The 20,457-nt window shown below is 42.8% G+C and overlaps 1 protein-coding gene across 1 annotated transcript in view; it reads right to left on the bottom strand.

Moving 5' to 3' along the window:
• KCNH6 (potassium voltage-gated channel subfamily H member 6) overlaps positions 1 to 20,457 on the bottom strand; it is a 131,401-nt gene that overhangs the window by 100,008 nt on the left and 10,936 nt on the right. Inside the window, exon 2 of the mRNA XM_061589611.1 lies at positions 9,930 to 10,160. Coding sequence (XP_061445595.1) covers positions 9,930 to 10,160 — 231 coding nt within the window. The remainder of the gene's footprint in view (positions 1 to 9,929; positions 10,161 to 20,457) is intronic.

Below are 20,457 nucleotides of genomic sequence, written 5' to 3'. Positions count from 1 at the left end.
GAAAGTGTGTAGGGGGGGGAGGTAACAACTTCCTGAAACAACTTAAGGAACTAATCAGTTAAAGTGGCTTTTTCAGGAGAAATGGAGGAGAAGGAAGCAATTTGTCAAAACGGATTTGCATCTCAGGAGAGGGGGGGGATGGGGTGAAAACTGATGCACAAGTTGTCTGTTTCAATGACATTTTCTCCTCTTATTCCTGTGACTTAGAGGGACAGACACACACTCCTCTGTAGCCCACTTCAATCCCAACAACACTAATGGTGGAATCAATCCCACTGGATTCTGAGTAAACATGTGAAGGAATATCATGGTTGTTAATGCCTTCTTTCTTCCCCGTTGCACAGATTGTTGGAGAGAGGAAGGAAAGAGCTGTTGCCAGCAAATGGGGGAGAGAAAGGGCCCTTTTCAATGTGCTTTGGAAGGCATCTAAATCAAATTCTTTCTTCATGAAGTAATTGGCAATCACTCTTCAATAAATAGATGCTATAATGCTAATTAAATAATGTTAAAAAAGAGAAAATTCAGAGGAGGGATGATTTAAAGATGGTTGCTCAAGTGAATTGTACTCCCCTGAATTGTACTCTCCCCCCACCCTTGCATCAATAGGCAGACAGAACATGCAGATGCCCCCTGCAATATGGGCATTCAACTGCTATCCCACTTGTAGCGAAAAGCAGATTGGGCAGTGCCTGGAAGCTATCTGGAAACTCCCAAAGATATCATTCAAAACACGTGGAGTAGGAATGTGGCAGCATCTCTGCTAGCTTGGGTTTCTGGCAAAAGAGTTGTCTTATCAATGATACATATTTTGAATATTACCATCCTCACAAGTTCCTTGTCTGCATTCCTCAGCTTTACATGATGCAAAAGAGTCATTTTTCTATCCTACGTATTCGGATGAGTACCTCCGATGGTTTAAGTGTATACATAACAATGTAAAGTGTGAATGCAACAAACACTTATTTGCAAACACGCTCATCAGGAAGCCATGCCTGGCTGTATCTTTAGAAAGCAGCACTTATCCTGCTGTTTGATACAACTTTAGAAGAGAAATGGAACATTGCTATAAGCATTATAAGCACCGGTTCTCTTTGCTTTCCTGGCCAATAGCCTATGCCATCTGTTGATACCTTCTGGCCAGAAATATCCATAGAAGGAAAATTCCCAAGGCTAAGATCCATTTCTGTTCCTTTTAACTAATGGCTGTAATTGCACTGAATTGTGGATCTTGGCTTCCGGCAATATTCATCTGATTTCCAGAACCTCAATTTTTATACCTGAAGAAGAATTCTAGTGTATTTGATTGCCAAGATGACCTTAACATTCTGAAAGCAGCATCTGCTTAAAAACACAAAAAAACTCAGTTGAAAGGAAGATCCCTCGGCTCAGCTGTCTCAGGTTCCTTACTTACTGTTTAACAGGGTTCCATGATTCCTACCCCTTCATCCTCTCCATTATTTTGCAATTATTTTAGTGCATCTGATCTAGCATTGTTGGCACTGTTTCAAACTATTAACTGCTGGTGCGAAATGAAATCTGTGTTTATACTCATGCAACATTTATATAATCTGTATTATCTGTTTTGGTCATAGTGCATTTGCAGATATTGGTTTTCACTGGTCTTGAAATGTTAGGAATTGTCATTTCAAAGCTGCTCATCTCCATCTCTTCAGGCCTCCAGAAGTTGGGAAAAGACTGAAAAAAACTGACGTTTGCTTCTCTCTCTCTGTGCAAAAGAGCAGTCTACTTTGCCGGGGGAATCATTGCCAGGGTTATAAATGTGTTCTCCATGACAGAATCTGCAAGCGGTATGGGACTGAAGGCTCAGAATGCAAAAGCTGTTTTCTGTTAATGAATGGATAGAGCAGTTCAGGAATTGTTCCCATGGGCCATCCTTTAAAATGTCAGAGCTGACTCTTTTGCTTAATGATTAGGCTGTCAGACAAAAGAAAAAAGAGAAGTAGCAAAGGAATCTTTTTATTAAATAGCTACCAGCTCTCATAGGAAGAGTGTTACACTATTAATGTAGCTAACGTTACTGCTGTTGAGCTTACTAAGGGCTCTGGGCCACAGACACCAATCACAATGTATGAAAGAACAGGGATTTCCCTGCAAAATGCCAACTGTCAAAGATGAAATGTTTGAGATGTGGGCCATCTCCTAGAAGGATTCCTAGAAGCTCCCCCCCATCCCATGAACCAGTGCCTCCCTTTACCATCTTTAATTAATTAATTAATTAATTAATTGCACTTGTATACCGCCCCATAGCCGAAGCTCTCTGGGTGGTTTACAGCAATCAAAAACATTAAAACAAATATACAATTTAAAACACATATTTTAAAAACAATTTAAAACACAATGTAAAAATTTAATACAATTTAAAACACATGCTAAAATGACTGGGAGAAGAGGAAAGTCTTGACCTGGCGCCGAAAAGATAACAGTGTTGGCACCAGGCACACTTCGTCACATAAATCATTCCATAATTTGGGGACCACCACTGAGAAGGCCCTCTCCCTTGTTGCCACCCTCCGAGCTTCCCTTGGAGTAGGCACAATTTTAAAATTTAAAACAATATAAAAACAATTTAAAACTTTAAATCTTGTCACTCTCTCCCATTTAACACCCACTATCCCATCCTTAGAGCACCCAGTCATTTGTCCCCACTATCCCCAAAGCTCACCAACCCACCCACCCCATCTTTTTCCTTTTCAGTTTGGCAGTCTTTTCTTTTTCAACACCCACTGGTTATCTCATCCCCATTTTTCAGGAGTCCCCTCCTTCTAGTTCTCCCCTTCCAGCCTCTTTCTATCCCCATAACTCCCTTGGTGTTCCCTTTCATCAGGCAAGCAGGTTGAAGCTCCCTTGGCCTGATTCAGTCACTCTTCCTAGAGCACTGTTCTTCAACTTTGCATCCCCAGGTATTGCTGGTCTACAAGTTTCATCATCCTGGCCATTGGCTAAGATGGCTGGGGTTGATGGGAGTTGTAACATCTGGGGACCCAAAGTTGAAGATCAATGTCCTAGAGAACTAGTTCCACTAGGATGTGGAAGGGAATATGCATTGGGATGTGCATCTGAATTTACGTCCCACTGCAGGCTAGGCCACGTATTGTCATCTGCATCTGGTTCTGCATCTGTATCGATGCAGGTAGGTATTTGCTTGTTGGAAACCATAACAAAACAGAAAGCAGATAGATATGTATGTATTTAGAGCTGAGCTGCACAATTAGCTTTTAATTTTCTGGCTGCCAGTGCAAATAAATACTCAAGGTAACATATTTTTCATTATCAAACAGCAAAAAGCATACAAACTCACTCAGTGTAACAATGTTCTTCCTACAACTAAACGCTGACAAATATGCAGAGCTTGGAAAAGTTACTTTTTTGAACTACAACTCCCATCAGCCCAATCCAATGGCCATGCTGGCTGGGGCTGATGGGAGTTGTAGTTTTAAAAAAGTAACTTTTTCAAGCTCTGCAAATATGGTATCAGTACAGTGATTATCAACATATTGCTTTCAGTGGGTTGTGTCTTTGGATGTGCATTCTGTTGGAAGTATTGGGATGCAACTCAGCTTGGGTGGATTTTCGTGGGGACAAAGGAAATAGAGAGGAACCTCCAGGTTTCCTAGATTGTCTTTCTGCCCTAACCTGTCACTGACTTTCCTTCAGGTGTAAATTGACACTTTTAGGATTGCTGACCTCACTGCCTCCTTCCTCCTGCTACTTTGTCTCAACTTGGTAGAGGACACAACTTTGCTTTGTCTCCCACTCCAGCAGCAGAGAGCAATGATCAAGCACGGTCTTTGCATCTCCAGCTTAATTAGAACTAGGAACTGTTTATGACAGGAAATCCATGCTTGATAGTAAACAAGCTTTCTTGTTTTCCTAACCCTAGAATCTAACTGTCATTATATCCAGGGAAAAGGTGTGCTACTTCAAGTAAGATTCACACACAGCTCAGACTCTGTGTTTTTAGCTATTCTGCCAATACATGCCCAATGCACATACCCATCCCTGTTCTGCCACAACTAGTCATGCATAATTGGAGGGGAATTCTTGCTGTACTGCAGTTACAGAAGGCAAAAAACTGCCAGTGCAGTGCTGCAAGACAGGAAGTATTAGCCAGTTGCATTGTCAATGGGAACAACACCCCCCTTCCCTTGACCACAGTTGGCTGTGTTGTGCTATGACATCATCAGGACCACCAGGTTACCCTGATTGACTGGGATATTTAACTTGCAGTGCAGCTACCAAACAACAGAAAAGTCTGAGTTTTGCTGGAAGAAAGAGGGAACTCCTAGTGCATGCTGTTTTACTATTGGGGAGCTGATGCCACTTCACAGACCAGCAAGGTCTGCTCCCCCCCCCCGATCAACAGATAATTTTGTCAATAAACAGTTCTAGCACAAATGCCACCAGTCTTCTTTGCTCTCCTCTTGGAAGTGAACAGAGCCAGTTGCTGGCTGCCCCCGGAACTTCCTATTGCTCAGGGAAGTGGCACCTATGAAACAATAAAACTGAAGAGTGCTTGTGGTGTCTGTGTTTTATACAGCAACTCTTGTGGCTATACTATAGCCAGCGTGGATTTTTCACATTCCACAATGTTAAATTGAAAATACCCCCATGCCATTCTGATGCTTCCCATAAGCTCATTTCAAAACAAAACCTTGCAAAACCTATAGTCCTGAACTCAGAAATGCATGCTTAACAACCCTGTAAATTTTGATGGTTATACATAAAACAATCAGAGAGAATCAAGAGTTCAAAGTCTTAAAAGAGGAGGGGGGAAACCAGACCACTTTTGGACTTCTTTCTGTCAGAATTCTCATAATCTGTTGAAATTCATTAAAAATCAGCCATGTTCACTATGTGTAATCCTGTTACTGACCTTGTTCCATATTCTGACCTTCATCTTGTGCAGTTTAAAAGATAAAAAATGCCTGGCTGATTTTTAAGAAATTTTACATTGAACTCAATTATAACGTCGGGCATGCTCAATAAGAACCAACTGTCAGTATTCTAAAAGCCAGACTTACAGCTGCTGGGCTTGGCTAATCAGGGGGCCACACCCACACTAGACCTTGATTTCACTTGAGACACTCATGGCTTCCCCCAAAGAATCCTGGGAAGTGTAGTTTTTGAAGGGTGCTGAAGGAGACTCCTATTCCCCTGACAGACCTCCAGTGGCCAGAGTGGTTTCACAGTCAGCCACTCTGATTGAAGCTCTGTGACGGGAACAGGGCATCTCCTAGCAACTCTCAGCACCATTCTTTAACTACACTCCCCAGGTTCTTTGGGAGAAGCCATGACTATCTAAAGTGAAATAAAGGTCTGGTGTGGATGTAACCAAGGACAGTTTTGGTTTAAATTTGCGTAGGAGGCTACATGTGCCGGCTGTAGAATAAAAAGGTGGGGGAAACACTGAAAAGCAATGATACTGTTCACCATATTTTCCTTTTGGAAAGGAAAGGGGCTTCCCCTCTGCGCAGAGGCACATGTTACCAAATTCTTCCAAGCTACACAGGAAGTGGATTAGACTGTGAAAGACCAACCCAAATTGTGTTTGCATTTTGACAAATTTGTAGGGCAGTACAATATCTCAGAGAGGAGGTAAGGTCTCCTGCTCTCCTGGTGCATTCACTATAGCTGCCCAATTTCCCTGCTTTTTAATGTTTGATAGAAATATCTGTTGGCTATAGGTACATTCTTGAGCTGCAAGGTTTTTTGCCGATTAGTGAATACTTCTTGCAGGCCTATTGAAGGAGGACAGCAGAAACAGCCTAGGATGAGCTGACACCAGCAGCCTTGGGGGAAAGTTGAGTTCTTGTGTCACTTGACAGGATGGATCATGGAAGGGGTGGTGGTATTTGGGGGTTAGGAGCTATACAGTCAATGGTTAAGTAAGACCTACACAAGTTTTGTGATTGCTATTCTAGTGTTATCTGTGGGGGTAGAAGCAGCAAATCCTCTCAGTAGAGTTTCTCTCTTCCATGCTTTCTGGCTGAAGTGACTTACTTAGTAATTAACCTCAGAGCTGCTATCGTCTGTCGTTGAGAATGCTGACTGTCAAGCCTCTTGTAAGGAAATTAACTTCTGACTGATCCCCAAGAAGGCTGGATTAGCACTTCTGTTTCAGCTGTGTGCGGGATTCAGTGGCTTTCTTCTGTACGCTCTGACTGAGAAAGAATATGTAGGGAAGTGGTCTGGCCATGAGAATGCTGGAAGTGGAGCAAGAGCAACTCCTGTTTTGTTCTTTTGTTTATGTTCCAGAAGGGAGATAGAGTTAGGGTCCTCCAGATGGCTAGGCTTGACTACCTTTACCCAGAGCTTGGAAAAGTTACTTTTTTGAACTACAGCTCCCATCAGCCCCAGCCAGCATGGCCACTGTATTGGGCTGATGGGAGTTGTAGTTCAAAAAAGTAACTTTTCCAAGCTCTGCCTTTACCTGTGATGCTCTGACTGACTTCCTTCCATCGTTAGACTGATATGTCTTAGGGAAGCTTACCTGCCCCTCCTCCTTCTGCCCTTTCCTCTCTTCTCTTCTCCGACTGTCAGAGAGAGAGGAGACACCTATGTCTACTATGTATTTCTATAAATAAAGTAGCTTTTCTTATTTTACTAAGTCTTACATCTCAGTGATCTCAATGCAGGGTAAAAGCCTGCTACTTAGGTAAATGCACATACTGGCACACACGCATTTCAGACCGCTGTCGTTCTCTGCTAACAAATATACAAATTTACACAACAGAGAATGGGGTGACATCCACCCCCCCATCTCCAGACCACCCCTTCCTCCATCTGGAGCAAAAACCAAGTCGAGGGTGTACTCTGCTGTATGTGTTGGGCCAGTGACAACTTGAGACAGTCCCATGGTTGTCATGGAGGCCATGAAGTCCTGAGCCAGAACACTAGAGGCAGCCTCAGCAGGGATATTAAAATCACCCAGCACTATCATTCAGGGATCCTCCAATACCACAACCAATACGGCATGTGCCAGCTCAGTCAGAGAAGCTGCTGGGCAGCAGGGTGGATGGTACACCAACAGCAACCATAGTTTCCTGTCTTCTTGGCCTGACACCAGGTGCAGGCCCTCACAGCCAGCTCCAAGACAGAGTGGTTTCCTGGTGACAGAGAGGTTTCCTGGTGACAGAGATGGAAGTTCTGTAGACCACAGCAACTCCTGTCCCCCATCCCTGCAACTTGTGCTGGTGTTGCACTGAATGTCCAGGTGGACAAAGCTGGGTCAGATCAGCTCCTCCCAGCTCACCCACCCAGGTCTCAGTAATGCACACCAAATCAGCACCTTCATCCATGATCAAATCATGGATGAGTGTGGTCTTATTGTGCACTGATCTGGCGTTAAACAACAGCACACACAGGCCAGTGGGCACACCAGATGAGCAACAAGGAACCCATCCATGAGAGGAATGGGAGTGAAGAACAAGGCGTAGATAGTGTTGCTCTCGTCTTCTATGGTAGCTCACCACCTCCCCATGGCCATACCTCCCTCTACCCATGATCAGTGAAACTGGGGTGGTATAATTTATTTATTATTTATTTATTTAATTAAATTTTTATACCGCCCCATAGCCGAAGCTCTCTGGGCGGTGTACATCAAGATAAAAACATTTCATATACAATTTAAAACCACATGATCAACATGATGAACAATAAGGACATACAACAACGACTAAAAAGTTAAAACATAATTAAATCCATACTGAAATGCCAATAAATAGACAATACAAAATACCAAAATACAAAGTGTTTCAATATAAAACTAAGATACTAACATACTAAGATGTTAGGATGTTAAAAATCCATATTCCTCCTTACTAAGACTCCTCTAAACACCTGATATGGACCCAACAAGAGCCCACCAACAAAACCTACCTGAGCTAATTATACCAGTAGGCCTCTGTGAGAATTGGGAACAGTCAGACCCACTCAATATCTTTTACACAGGGCACATCTAGTCCCCTCTGTCTCACACCCAGGGAGGGCCAGCCTTCTGCCAGTTACAGACTCTCACTCTGAAGGCATCTGGTGACTTTCTCCTATCATTCAGTTCACTGCACAGGCTCTCACCCTGTGCAGGAACTCCACATGTGCCATACACCGTCCCCGCTACCATAGATTGGTTAAAAAAAATAGAAGGGGGTAGCACCCTAACCCTTGGGACACCCTAAGGGGATCCCCAATATTAGTGAAAATAATATACAAAAATGTTTTATATTAGGATAAATTGTTTGAAAAAATATGTTTATTAGTTAAAACAGCATATAAAAATATGCTTACTAAGAAAATTGCACTAAAATACTGAAGAATTTTTATGAGATTTTTTAACAATGCGAAGTTGCAGAAATGTGGAGAAATTACAAGTGGAAAAATGAGAAACGGAGATAACAGAAATGGATAGATCCTTCCATCCCTACCTAGCACTCATGTGTTCTTCCCTCCTTCCCTCCTTCCCTCCTTCCCTCCTTTCTTCCTTTCTTCCTTTCTTCCTTTCTTGCTCACAGCCCAGGATAGCTGTACAGTCAGTGGAGTCAGGTGGTTCCAATATCAGTGGGGTAGTGAATCTGTTTTGGGTTTTAGTCTGAACTTTCAAGGAGCTGTCCAAGGTGGTTAAAGTTCAGACTAGAACTTGGAATGGATTCACTGCCCCACTGATACTGGAGCTACCAGTCTCCACTGATTGTACAGTACTATATATGCACTCATAGATAAGGACGGAAATATACATTTGCATCTATTGTGCTGCCCATTCATGCAGTTCCAAATCCCTCATTATCAGAGTCCTTGTCTCTTCTGGAAAAGAGTTGACAATCTGCCCACTGTTTATTCTTTCTCACTGGAACGAAATGCTGCTTCTGAACAGCAGCCGCTAACTGTTTTGTCTCTGGTGGGCTGCAAAAGCAAAGAAACAACCTTGCAAGCCACCAAGCAATAAACTGCAGATGGGGTCTGCAGAGTGCTGGCAGCATTATGAAACACAGACTAAATGGACTGAGGCTCTACCATCTAATTAAACCTTGGCTGCCAACAACACAGGGTCTTTCCCCAGCCAATAACACACCTTTATAATAGTGGAGGGGATGATCACAAGTGGAGAGTTGAGCAGAGACAGTTATATTCACCATGCAAGTGGAGCAGGATTTTAAAAATAGACATTAATGCCTTCTCTGGGCTGGCAAAGAAAAAGAGGAAAGAGAGCAAGAGAGGGATGTTTGGTTTGCAATGATGAACCTGTTGATCATCTTTCATAGCTAGAAGCAGAATCCATCTCAAAGAAAAGCAGGACAGCACAGGCTTTGTTAAGAGTCTCTTGAAGTGTGCTAAGTAGGGGCAGATCTCACCTTCCTCTGTTCAGCAAACCCACTTGCAGGATCGCCTTACTCCATTTGTGCCTGTTTGACTGCTTTGATCTCTGAAACAGTGCCATATAATACTCATTCCACACCTGTAAGAAATTGTCCTTTTAGTGTGGCAGCACCTACACTTCAGAATTCTCTGCTCATTGACATCAGGCACTGGGTTCTTGTCAGTGCCAGCTTAAAACATTTCTGTTTAGACAATCTTGTCCACATATGTAGATGCTGATAACTTTTAATCTCCTTTTAGTTTACTGCTGATTTTAATTGTTTTTAAAATGCTTTTAATTGCATTTAATGTTTTTAACAGTTTATACTGATAACAGTTTTATTGATAATTTTAATATTTCTTGTAAACCTCCTAGAGGTTTTGTTTCAATCAATCAAGTGGTGTATCAGTTGAATAATAAACAAACAAACAAACACACAGGGATGCTGGGAGCAACAACCTTTACATCTGATTTCAGTATAATCTCATGAGTTGGGTCACAAGGAAGAAGTAGGTCCAGGCACTTGGTAGGCAAATAAATAAATAAAATAGTTGCTTACTGTCTTTCCTGTAGTAGAGGATGTCCAGTTTACATTCCTCAGATCCCAGCAATGCCTGCCCCAACTGTGCAATGGAATTGTGTGTAGTGTCAGGCCCAGTGAGGAAGTCACAGGTGCAGGGGCACTGCATCACCTCCACCCGGGAGTAGCCAAACATCTCACAGAAGCCGTCATTGCAGTAAATGATGGCACAGTTCTCCATCTGTGCATTGGCAATAAGGAACTTGCGGTCTTGGGGCGGAAAGGAGAGAGAAATGCCAAGGGTTATTGAAGCCAATAACTAAAACAATACAAAAGAGGCAGGGGGAGTGGGTGGCTATTGATGCCAACTTACGTCTTGGAAGTGGCTTTTTAACTACCACATAGAGGCAACTTACAATCAGGAAACAGCTGATGTAGAATTTGACCCATGTTGTTAGACAGGTGTTCCTCATGATTCTATAACCTTAAGCCAAGAGTGTTAGTAATAAGCATTCATCACCCTCTTTCTGTACCCATCTTCTTCTTGTATCATCCAAAGTTACCTGCTCTGTGGGTACACTTTAGTGGCGCATTTGTGGGGGCTCTTGTTCTTCACCTATTTGTTTTTTATTTAAACTATTCATTTCCCAACTTGCCCATGCCGTAAGTTCTTTTGCTGAGGCCCTTCTTCATGCACCTTCCCTAAGGGAGGTATGTTCTGCAGCTGAAAAGGAGAGCACCTTTTCTGTGGTGGCACAATACCCTCCCCAAAAGGTATGCCTTTATAAGCTTTTCAGAGAGGGGTTAAATTTTTTTAATTATATTTGCCCAGACATTTTAAATGGTTATGTTTAGGCTGCATTTTAGTGGTAAAGTTTTATCACTGTCTCTCATTTTGCTAATTCATTATTGATGCATATATTTACTATTTTGATGTATTTGCATCTGGTATGAGTAGTTTTATTCATGCCCATGGTATATGGCCTTGGAATCCATTTGGATGAAGGGCAATCTGGAAATATTTGAAAAAAATAAATACCCCCATCTCCTTAAAAAAAGTACTTGTGACATTGAGGCCTGGATTATGTGGGTCACTTTGGGGGTAAAATGGGATAGGTGAGGTTGATGTGCGGATTATTTTGCCTCAGACCTGAGACTGGACTGTGAAGGCTTTTGGTCCTCTCCATTCCTATTGCTTGATGAACAGCCTGTGTTCTAGGGCTGGATGATATTACATGTTTTAGGAGACATTTCAAGTTGGATAGGGTACCTTTAGGCAATGGACAAAGAGAAGCCATTCAAAGAGGGCAAAGCATCATGGTGGTGGGGGTGGTAAGGATCGAACGGACATTTGAAGACTGGAGAGGGAGATTGCTGTTAATATGCTAGAAACCTCAATGCCAAGATGGGGGAGGTAGAATACTTGGTACTAAATGTGAACATAAATACAGTGGACATATTGGAAACCTGGGGGAATAGAGATTCAGAGGGATGAAATCATCCCTGGATGTGAAATCTATAGAAATGACAGTGAAATTCACATTGCAGTTGGCATGGCTCTGTATGCCAAAGAGGGCAGGAAGGCCAATAAACTAGAAAATGTAAGAGGGAATAAACTCCACAGATTGACTGTGGGTGGTAATTGCCCAGTAAGCAATTTAGTATTGGGAACATGACATACTAAGGACACCCATGATCAAACCCTCCACGGGTGATCTTGAGATGTAGAAAGAAATCAGGAATGCTGACAAATGAGAGAAAGTGTTGTAACAATGGGTAGCCTCCATTATCCTCACACAGACTAAGTAAATGTTACAATTATTCAAAAGGATCAGTTAAGGAGATATCAAGGAGACTAAACATGTGACTGGTCCCACCAAGCTGCAGTTGCTCAAGGTCTAGATCAGGGGTGGGAAGTCTAGAGGCAAATCCACTTGCTTCACCTGAGCCAGGTGGCTCCACATCTGCAGCCACTGAAACCAAAGTCAATTCCTTTGGACTAAATGAGGGTAGCTCTGCTGCAGAATCTGACAGAAGGCTTCAAAGAAACAGGAGAACATCCTAAAACCAGATCTCTGATTTTCTTAAAAGACTGAGACTTGCCTCAATAAATAAACAGTGCACTGTGACTGTGTGCTTTTAAGCATCTCTGTGTTTCATGCCTTGAATAACCTGCTCATTTTGATCTTTACTGGGAAAACTGGCTGTTTTTCAGTTTCTTTTTGCTTTTGGGGAGTCTGGGGGTCAGTATTCCTCAGAAGGGAGAGTAATCTTATAAAATTAGGGGTTGGACTACAGGATCTCGGGGGTCCTTCCAACTCCGTTGCTGATGAAGGAGAAAGTGTTGTAATGATGAGTGACTTTAATTACCTTCACATAGATGGGTAATTGTAAAGCCAAGTCTCAACAAAGAGACAACTTTGCTAGATACAATAAATGGCTATACTTTAGACTGTTAGGTCATGGAACTAACTAGAGAAGAGGCAACCCTAGACTTAATTCTGAATGATGTCCAGGACCTGATGTGACATGTAAATGTTGCCAAACTGATTCAGAACAATGACCACTGTGCTATGAAATGCAACATATACATAAGGAAAAGGTTACCTGGACTCAGCATTCAGTCACATTAAATTTCCAAACAACAAAAATAAAAATTCACACTCATTCTTTAGAATGAAGGGATTGACTAAAATGAAGTTGAAGGGAGACTTCCCTTAAAAATTGGAAATCTTGCCCAGACAAGGACAAAAAAGGAGCTCAAAGTCTGGTAAATCATACATACATTGTTGGTAAGGCAAATGAAAAGAGAAGTCTGCTTTCTGATGTATTGAAATGATTGTTTACTGCTTGTCTTAAAATTTTAGCCATTTATTCCTTGATTGTTAAAACACTATGATGAACGATAAACAGCTGTTTCAACACACCAGAAGCAGGATACCAGACAGACAGTGTGTTGGACCACCAAACAATAAAGGAGTGAAAAGGATGCTAAAGAAGGATGCATGATTGCACAGAAGTTTGATACATTATTTGCATCCACCTTTACTCTGAAAGATATTGGACTGATTCCCATTTCTAAATCACTTTTTCCAGAGCGGCGTTTGAAGAACCAAATAGAGGTGATGAGAGATAAAGTTCTAGGGCTAACTGCCAAACAAAAACTAACAAATCATCAGCTCCAAATGGCATATACACAAAACAGTACTTAAAGAAGTCAAATGTGAAATTGCTGATCTCCTAACAAAAATATGAAACATATCACAATCATAAGATTCTCCTCTCTTCTAGAGCGTTGGGGAAAAGCCAACAAAATGTCAGCCTTTAAAAAAGCAGCCAGCTAGCTTAATATGTTTGAAGTAAATTGGTAGAAAATATCGTTAAGCATTTAGAAGAACAGCTTTGCCAAGGAAGAATCAATGAGTTCTCTAGAGGGAAGCTTCACCAATGTTTTGTAGTTCTTTGAGAGTAGCAACAAGCATATGGATAAGAGTTGTGCAGTAAACTTGAACTTCCACAAAGCTTTTGGCAAAGTTTCCCACCAAATGCTTCTGAGTAAATGTTGCAGGCATGGGATAAGAATAAGAATCCAAGCAGATTGTGAACAGCTGTACAAGGATCTCTCTAAACTGGGTGAATAGGCAACAACAAAAAGGGGAAACAAGGTTTATTAGGAAAAGAACAAAAATATGACAGTCAGTATTGTTGCATCTTTATTAAATAAATCTATGGTGTGCCCACATTTGGAATTCTGCCCCCCTGAATCTCAAAAATGATAAAGTTGGAAAAGGTGCAACTAAAATGAGCAAGGTGCTGGAGCACCTTCTCTATGAAGGAAGTGTAAGCATCTGAGGATTTTTAGAAAGACAATGGCTAAGGGAGGCATGGTAAAGTTTTATACAATTATGCACTGTGTGGAGAGAAAGGGAAGTGAGAAAGTTTTCTCTGTCTCCTATAGTCCTAGAGCTTGGAGTCCCTCAATGAACCCAATGGAACAGTTTGGCAGTAGATTCAGGACAGACAAGAGAAAGCATTTCTGCCTACAACTTTATGGAATTCACTTCTGCAAGATGTGGTGATGGGCATGGGCTTAGGTGGCTTGAAAGGGGTAATAGACAAATTCATGGAGGATGAGGTTATCCATGGTGAGTTTTAGTGGCCATAGCTGAATGGAATCTCCATATTCAGTCATGCCCATGAATACATGTTGCTGGGAAGAGATGTTGCCTTCATGCCCTACTTACAGGCTTTCTGAAAGCATCCGCTTGATCACTGTGTGAGAACAGGACACTAGACCTATGCTCTGATCCAGCAGGGCTCTTTCATTCTTAATAACCCTACTTCACACAGCAATATTTCACACTGAAACATGAGAATTTTCAGTATGCATGCACTTTGGACTATGTCTGCAATATGGCAGCTTCTTCAGGCCATAATTTAATTATCACCCACATGCACTGAGACTCTTGTCCATGAGTTTGGGCAAAAGGAAGGGGACTGAACAAAGACTGGCTGAAAAGTTGCACTAATTCACGTTTTCCTGAAACAGCAACCTGTTTGCTGGTATGCCTTTTATGCTGTTGTTGCATCTGAAGTACAATGTTTGTCACTGAGCTATGGCCCTAATCTATGCTCTGCTACTTTAATATGGTGGTAAAGGAGCTTGCTCAGAGATTGCTTCTGCCTCACATTCCACTATAACGTTATATCAATGAAACAGGAGACATAAATAAAAAAGCTCTAATTTGAGCCAACGGAAAGCCTCAAAAGTCAGCCCCTTTCAGCACTCTCAAGTCATATCAGAGGACAGGATTCTAATTCAGCAGCAGCCAATCACCACTTACCACCAGGGATATATGCTCCAGCAAGGGAACACAGTTCATATATTAAGACTCCAGACAGCATGTGGGCCACATTACTTTGCTTTCCCCCACTTTATAGAACCACAGAACACAGGTGAAAACTTTGGTGATGGGGAAGTTGATGAAAAGGTATTTTAGAATAAAGGGAGTACTTTGTACTAGGGATGGGTGAGAATTTCGAATCAGTTCACATTTCAAGCCAAATTTATCAAATCTACACTTTCTGAAACAATATGAGAACCAAAATCCAGCCATTCTTTGAAATTCACACTTATTTGAATTTTGTGATGCAATTTTTATTTTATCTTATCGTTTTTTCACTTACCCGGTGAGGCAGGGGGGCGAGCCCCGAGTTTCCCTCCCAGATGATCTCCGTCATGCCCTCTCTATGATGAGCTTTCACCGGGCCTTGAAGACCTGGCTCTTCAAACGGGCTTTTGGGGTGGGTTAAGTTTTATTATTATTGGTTGAGATTTGAATATTTTAATGTAACTATATGTTTTAATTTTGTACGTCGCCCAGAGTGGCTGGATTGCCAGCCAGATGGGCGACTAATAAATAAATAAATAAATAGATAAATAAATAAATTTGCCAATCAAGCAATGTTTATAAAAATGCATATATTAGGGGAAAGTGTGCATAAAAATGAATATATGAATGAAAGTAACATAGAAAAATGCATGATACTATGAGAAAAGGCTTGCAAAAACATGTACATTAGTCAAAACTGCCTACAAAAATGTGTTTGTTAGGAGAAATTCGCACAAATATGCTGGAGAATTTTCATGAGTTTTTTTTTTAAAAAAAATGCAAATTGCTGCAGAAATGCGGAGAACTGAATTTAAGATTGGGAAACATGAGAAACTGAGAGAACCGAAATGGACAGATCTTTCCATCCCTACTTTGTACAAAAAAACAAACAGCTAATATAGTCTTGCCTAAGTATAAATATAGGAGAGACTTATGGCAAAGGATGTCAGAGAAATTATTCAGATTTGCATTTATGCACAAATGTGGGTCTCCTGGTATTCTGAAGTCTACTCTGGAATGACCCCCCCCCCCAATTTTATATGCTCCACCAGTTTTGTGGCAAATTAATGAGTCTTTTTTGGCTCAACAGAAAAGGGATTTTTAAAACTCATAAAATTATATAATAAGGTTGTGGCAACATTACTGCTTCCAAACAACATCTCTTACCATTAGCTACTATGGCAACAAATCACCTGTACTGGGCCATGAAAGGGAATGTGTCAGGCTATCGACTTAACAAAATAAACTGGATGTTGAACGTGATTTGTTATGTAATGTAAGTGCAATGAAGATGTCTAAATGTACTGGCTTAAGCTCCTTGAAGGAAAGGTGGAATATGAATGCAATAATACATGAATGAATGAATAGGTGAGATGAATAGCACAAAATCAACAGGGGAGGGGAGGAAGTACAGAAAAAAATCTGACTTTTGCATGCAAGATTGCACAAAGGGAGGGATTTGGGCTACAAATGGAACAGCAAGATAAGGATCCACACAACCCTACCTTTGGTTATCTCATACTCCTTTGAGATTCCAAATACAAATACCCAACAGAAACATCAACTCTGCTGCTGCAGTTGGAGTGGAAGAGCCTCATAGAAGTAAGCATGGGGGCGACTCATCAAGAAAGGGGAGCCCTTGCACAAACTGTGTGAAATTTTTGGCACCTCCAGACTTTTCCTCCTACAATGCTGGAGGAAGACGGCATTAGCATAGTGGTGGCTAATTCCCACCCTAAGGGCCTCTTATGGACCAAAGGACATTATCTGTCTCCCAATGATTTTGGCAGAACTGTCAACACGCACAAGCAGACACAGGACTGGGGTGGATGAAGAAGTTTAAACTTCTCTGCCCAGCCTAGCCCCTGATGGGTGTGCGAATCTCCTCCTCCCTGGTCATCAGGTTGGGAATTTGATGAGCAGGAAAGGGGCAATATCTCCCCACTTTTGCTGATCTGTGCGGATCAACTGAGAAGCCAGGGCTATATGTGTGGTCCTCTTTGTATGAGTGTGTGCATGTGAGTGTGGGATAGCCACACCCACTTTTGATGGCACTCCGCTGCTAGCATGCTGCCTTGAGAGCATTGGTCAAGGATGAATGTGGGATTAAAATCTACCAAAGAAATATTTGGGGATCCATTCTAGCTGACATGAGCTAGACCAGGTTTTGCAGCCTTTCCCCTGAGAGGCTCTACTGTGCCCTGGCAGATGCGGGCACAGGAAGTGCACAAGAAGATCACCTTGAGAAAGACAACAATCATTATGGGCCAGCACACAGAACATCTGCAATTGGGGTGACGAGAACAATCAGATGGAAGGGGAAGAAAAGGAGGTGGCCAGCTTCTCCTTTCTGGCATCAATGATGATTCCTCCATGTGCCTCTCCTTTCTATGTGTTTCCTTTGCTCCAGCTGATCAGTGTGGGATGACACTATGGACCACATCTCAAAGGAAAGGAACTTCAATAATTGTGGGATGGTCAGTGAGAACGCCTAGTAGTTCTAATAGGGAAGGTCTATGGTTTAAAGGGAAGGGCCATAGCTCAGTGGTAGAGTAACTGCTTTGCAAAAGTCCCAGGTTCAATCCCCATCATCTCCAGATGGGGCTGACAAAGACTCTTGCCTGAAATCCTGCCAGTCAGTGTTGACATTACTGTGCTAGATGACCAAAGATCTGATTCAGTATAAGTATAAGCTTCCTATGCCGGGAGCATAGCTGAACTAAGCTGAACATGATAGGTAACAAGATAGAGGATTATAAAATTATGAATAATGTGAAGAGGATGATTAGAAGGAAATAATTCAATGTCTCTTAAAATAGCACAACATAGACTTTAAGCTTTTCAGATCCAGGAACAGCCTGTAATCACAAACTGCAACATGGGGCCCACTTCAGTTTTTTACTGTGTTTCCCTCTCTAGTCTTCCTCTCTCTATAGCAGGTGTGGGGAATCTTTGGCTCTCCAGATGTGGCTGAACTATCATTCCTATCAGCCCCAGGAAGCATGGCCAATGAACTCCCACAGAAGATGGGACCTGTAGTTGGTCGCCTTGGTAGATATGAGGAGGGCGTGGGATAGGGGCGAATGCACCTTCCTTGTCCTCCTTGATCTCTCAGTGGCTTTCGATACCGTTGACCACGTTATCCTCCTGGACCGCCTGAAGAGGTTAGGCATGGGGGGCACTGTATTGCAGTGGTTGTCATGGCTCCGTCAGAGGACTCCTCAGATGAGGACGACTCGGGAGTAACAGCAGCAGACCCAGGAGCAGCAGACCCAGAAGGAGACACGGAGGAGCCTCCTGAGAAGCCAGCTCCTTCTCCCCCTCAGCTGCAGAACACCCCAGATACAGCAGAGGCCCTGCAGCCAGACACAGACAGTGAACAGGATACTCCCCCCTCACCTGCAGAACGTAGACAGCAGAAGGTCAGGCAGAAGAGAGGCAGGCCTGTCTCCTTAAGGCCCAAATGCTGAGGGCTCACACCTGCTGTCAAACCTGCTGCTTATAAGGCACCCCTTGCCTTCAGCTTGTTGCTGACTACAACGTCAGGCGTGGCTTCGTGTATTCCCAGTTTCCCTGCAGCATCTCTTGGACTGACCCCTTGGCAATTGATCCCGGACCTCTACTGACCTCGCTTCTGGACTTGTGACGTGGCAAGTAAGCTTCAGACAGGCATGGCCCTTATCAGGTCCCCTCCTCGTTGGCCTGGCAGATTTACAACCAGTCTGCCGGCTAAGGACTTCCCTTCCTTGCTAACGACCCAGGAATTTCCAACCCCCACTGCTGACTCAGTGCAGAGCTGACAGTGGTTCCATTCCTTCCTCTCTGGTAGGTACCAAAGAGTGGCATTGGAGGATGAGGTCTCGGATCCTAGGCCTCTCACTTGTGGGGTGCCACAGGGTTCCATCCTCTCCCCGATGCTGTTCAACATCTATATAAAGCCGCTGGGGGCAATCATCAGGAGATTTGGGCTGCAATGTCATCAGTATGCGGATGACACGCAGCTCTGTCTCTCATTTAAATCTTCACCGAGGTTGGCTGTAGAAACCCTGTCCAAGTGTCTGGAGTCAGTGAGTGGCTGGATGGGAAGGAATAAGCGGAAGCTGAACCCTGACAAAACCGAGGTAGTGTTTGTGGGAGACAAGGGAAGGCTGGGGGATGTGGACCTGGTGCTCAATGGGGTACGATTGCCCCTGAAAGACCAGGCCCGCAGTCTGGGGGTCATTCTTGACTCCCAGCTGTCCATGGAGGCTCAAGGCTTGGCTGTGAGCCGGGCGGCGCTGTATCAACTCCATCTGATACGGAGGCTGCGCCCCTACCTTCCCAACCATCTGCTCCCACCGGTGGTACATGCCCTGGTCACCTCTCGCCTAGACTACTGTAATGCGCTCTACGTGGGGTTACCCTTGAAAATGGTCCGGAAGCTGCAACTGGTACAGAATGCGGCGGCTCGTCTGATTAAAGGAAGCCGCCGGCAAGATCACATCACTCCAGTGCTGAAGGAGTTGCACTGGCTACCGGTTGTTTACCGGGCCCAATTCAAGGTGTTGGTTTTGACCTTTAAAACCCTACATGGTTTTAGCCCAGTCTCTCTGAAGGAGCGCCTCCAGCATCGTCAGGGATGCCACTCAACAAGATCAGCCTCAGAAGACCTTCTCTCGATCCCACTGGTTAAAAGAGCTATACTGGTGAGGACTAGAGAGAGGGCTTTTTCAATAGTGGCCCCCACCCTGTGGAACTCTCTCCCAAATGATCTCCGCCATGCCCCTTCTATGATGAGCTTCCGCCGGGCCTTGAAGACCTGGCTCTTCAGGCAGGCTTTTGGGGTGGGTTAGGTTTTTACTGTTATGGTTTTAAATTTTAACGTTTTAATGTATTGTTTTTTTAATCTTGTACGTCGCCCAGAGTGGCTGGACAACCAGCCAGATGGGTGACTAATAAATTTAATAAATAAATAAATAAATAAATAAAATAGTTCAGCAACATCTGGAGAGCCAAAGGTTCCCCACACCTGCTCTGTAAGGTGTCTATGTGCCAAGGGGTGTGTGTGGTCCTATATTTTTAACACTTTATATAAAAACTGTGTTTTTAGAGGCACAACTTATCACGAAGGGGAGAAAAAGCAACACTTACCAAAAGGGATAGGGGAGAAATTTGATTCAGTTCTAATTTAAAGGTAAATCTATCGAATTCACACTTTCTGAAACAATATGAGAGCCGAAACATAACCATCATTCGAAATTCACACTTTTACAAATTTTGCGATGTACTTCTTCAATCACACAATGTTTCTAAAAATGCATATATTAGGGGATTGTGTGCATAAAATGAACTATCTTAGTGAAAATAACATACAAAAAGGCATCAGGAGAAATTGCTTGCAAAACTGGGTACATTAGTCAAAACTGCATGCCAAAAACAGTGTTTATTAGGAGAAATATGCACTAAAAAGCTGAAGAATTTTCATGAGGATTTAAAACAAAAATCACAAATTGCTGTAGAAATGCAGAGAACTGAATTTAAGATTGGGAAAAATGAGAAACTGCAAGAACCAAAATTGACAGACCTTTTCATTCCTACCTACCAATATATTTTCTTCCTCACAACTATTAAAAATCAAGGGATTCTGTCTTCCATTGTGTCCAGTCACCTTGTTTCCTGCCGTTTCTCTCTCCCTC

Source organism: Rhineura floridana, chromosome 11 (genome assembly GCF_030035675.1).
Source record: "Rhineura floridana isolate rRhiFlo1 chromosome 11, rRhiFlo1.hap2, whole genome shotgun sequence".
NCBI lineage: Eukaryota > Metazoa > Chordata > Lepidosauria > Squamata > Rhineuridae > Rhineura > Rhineura floridana.
The sequence above is the reverse complement of the archived record's forward strand: the minus strand, read 5'-3'. Positions and strand labels throughout refer to the sequence as shown.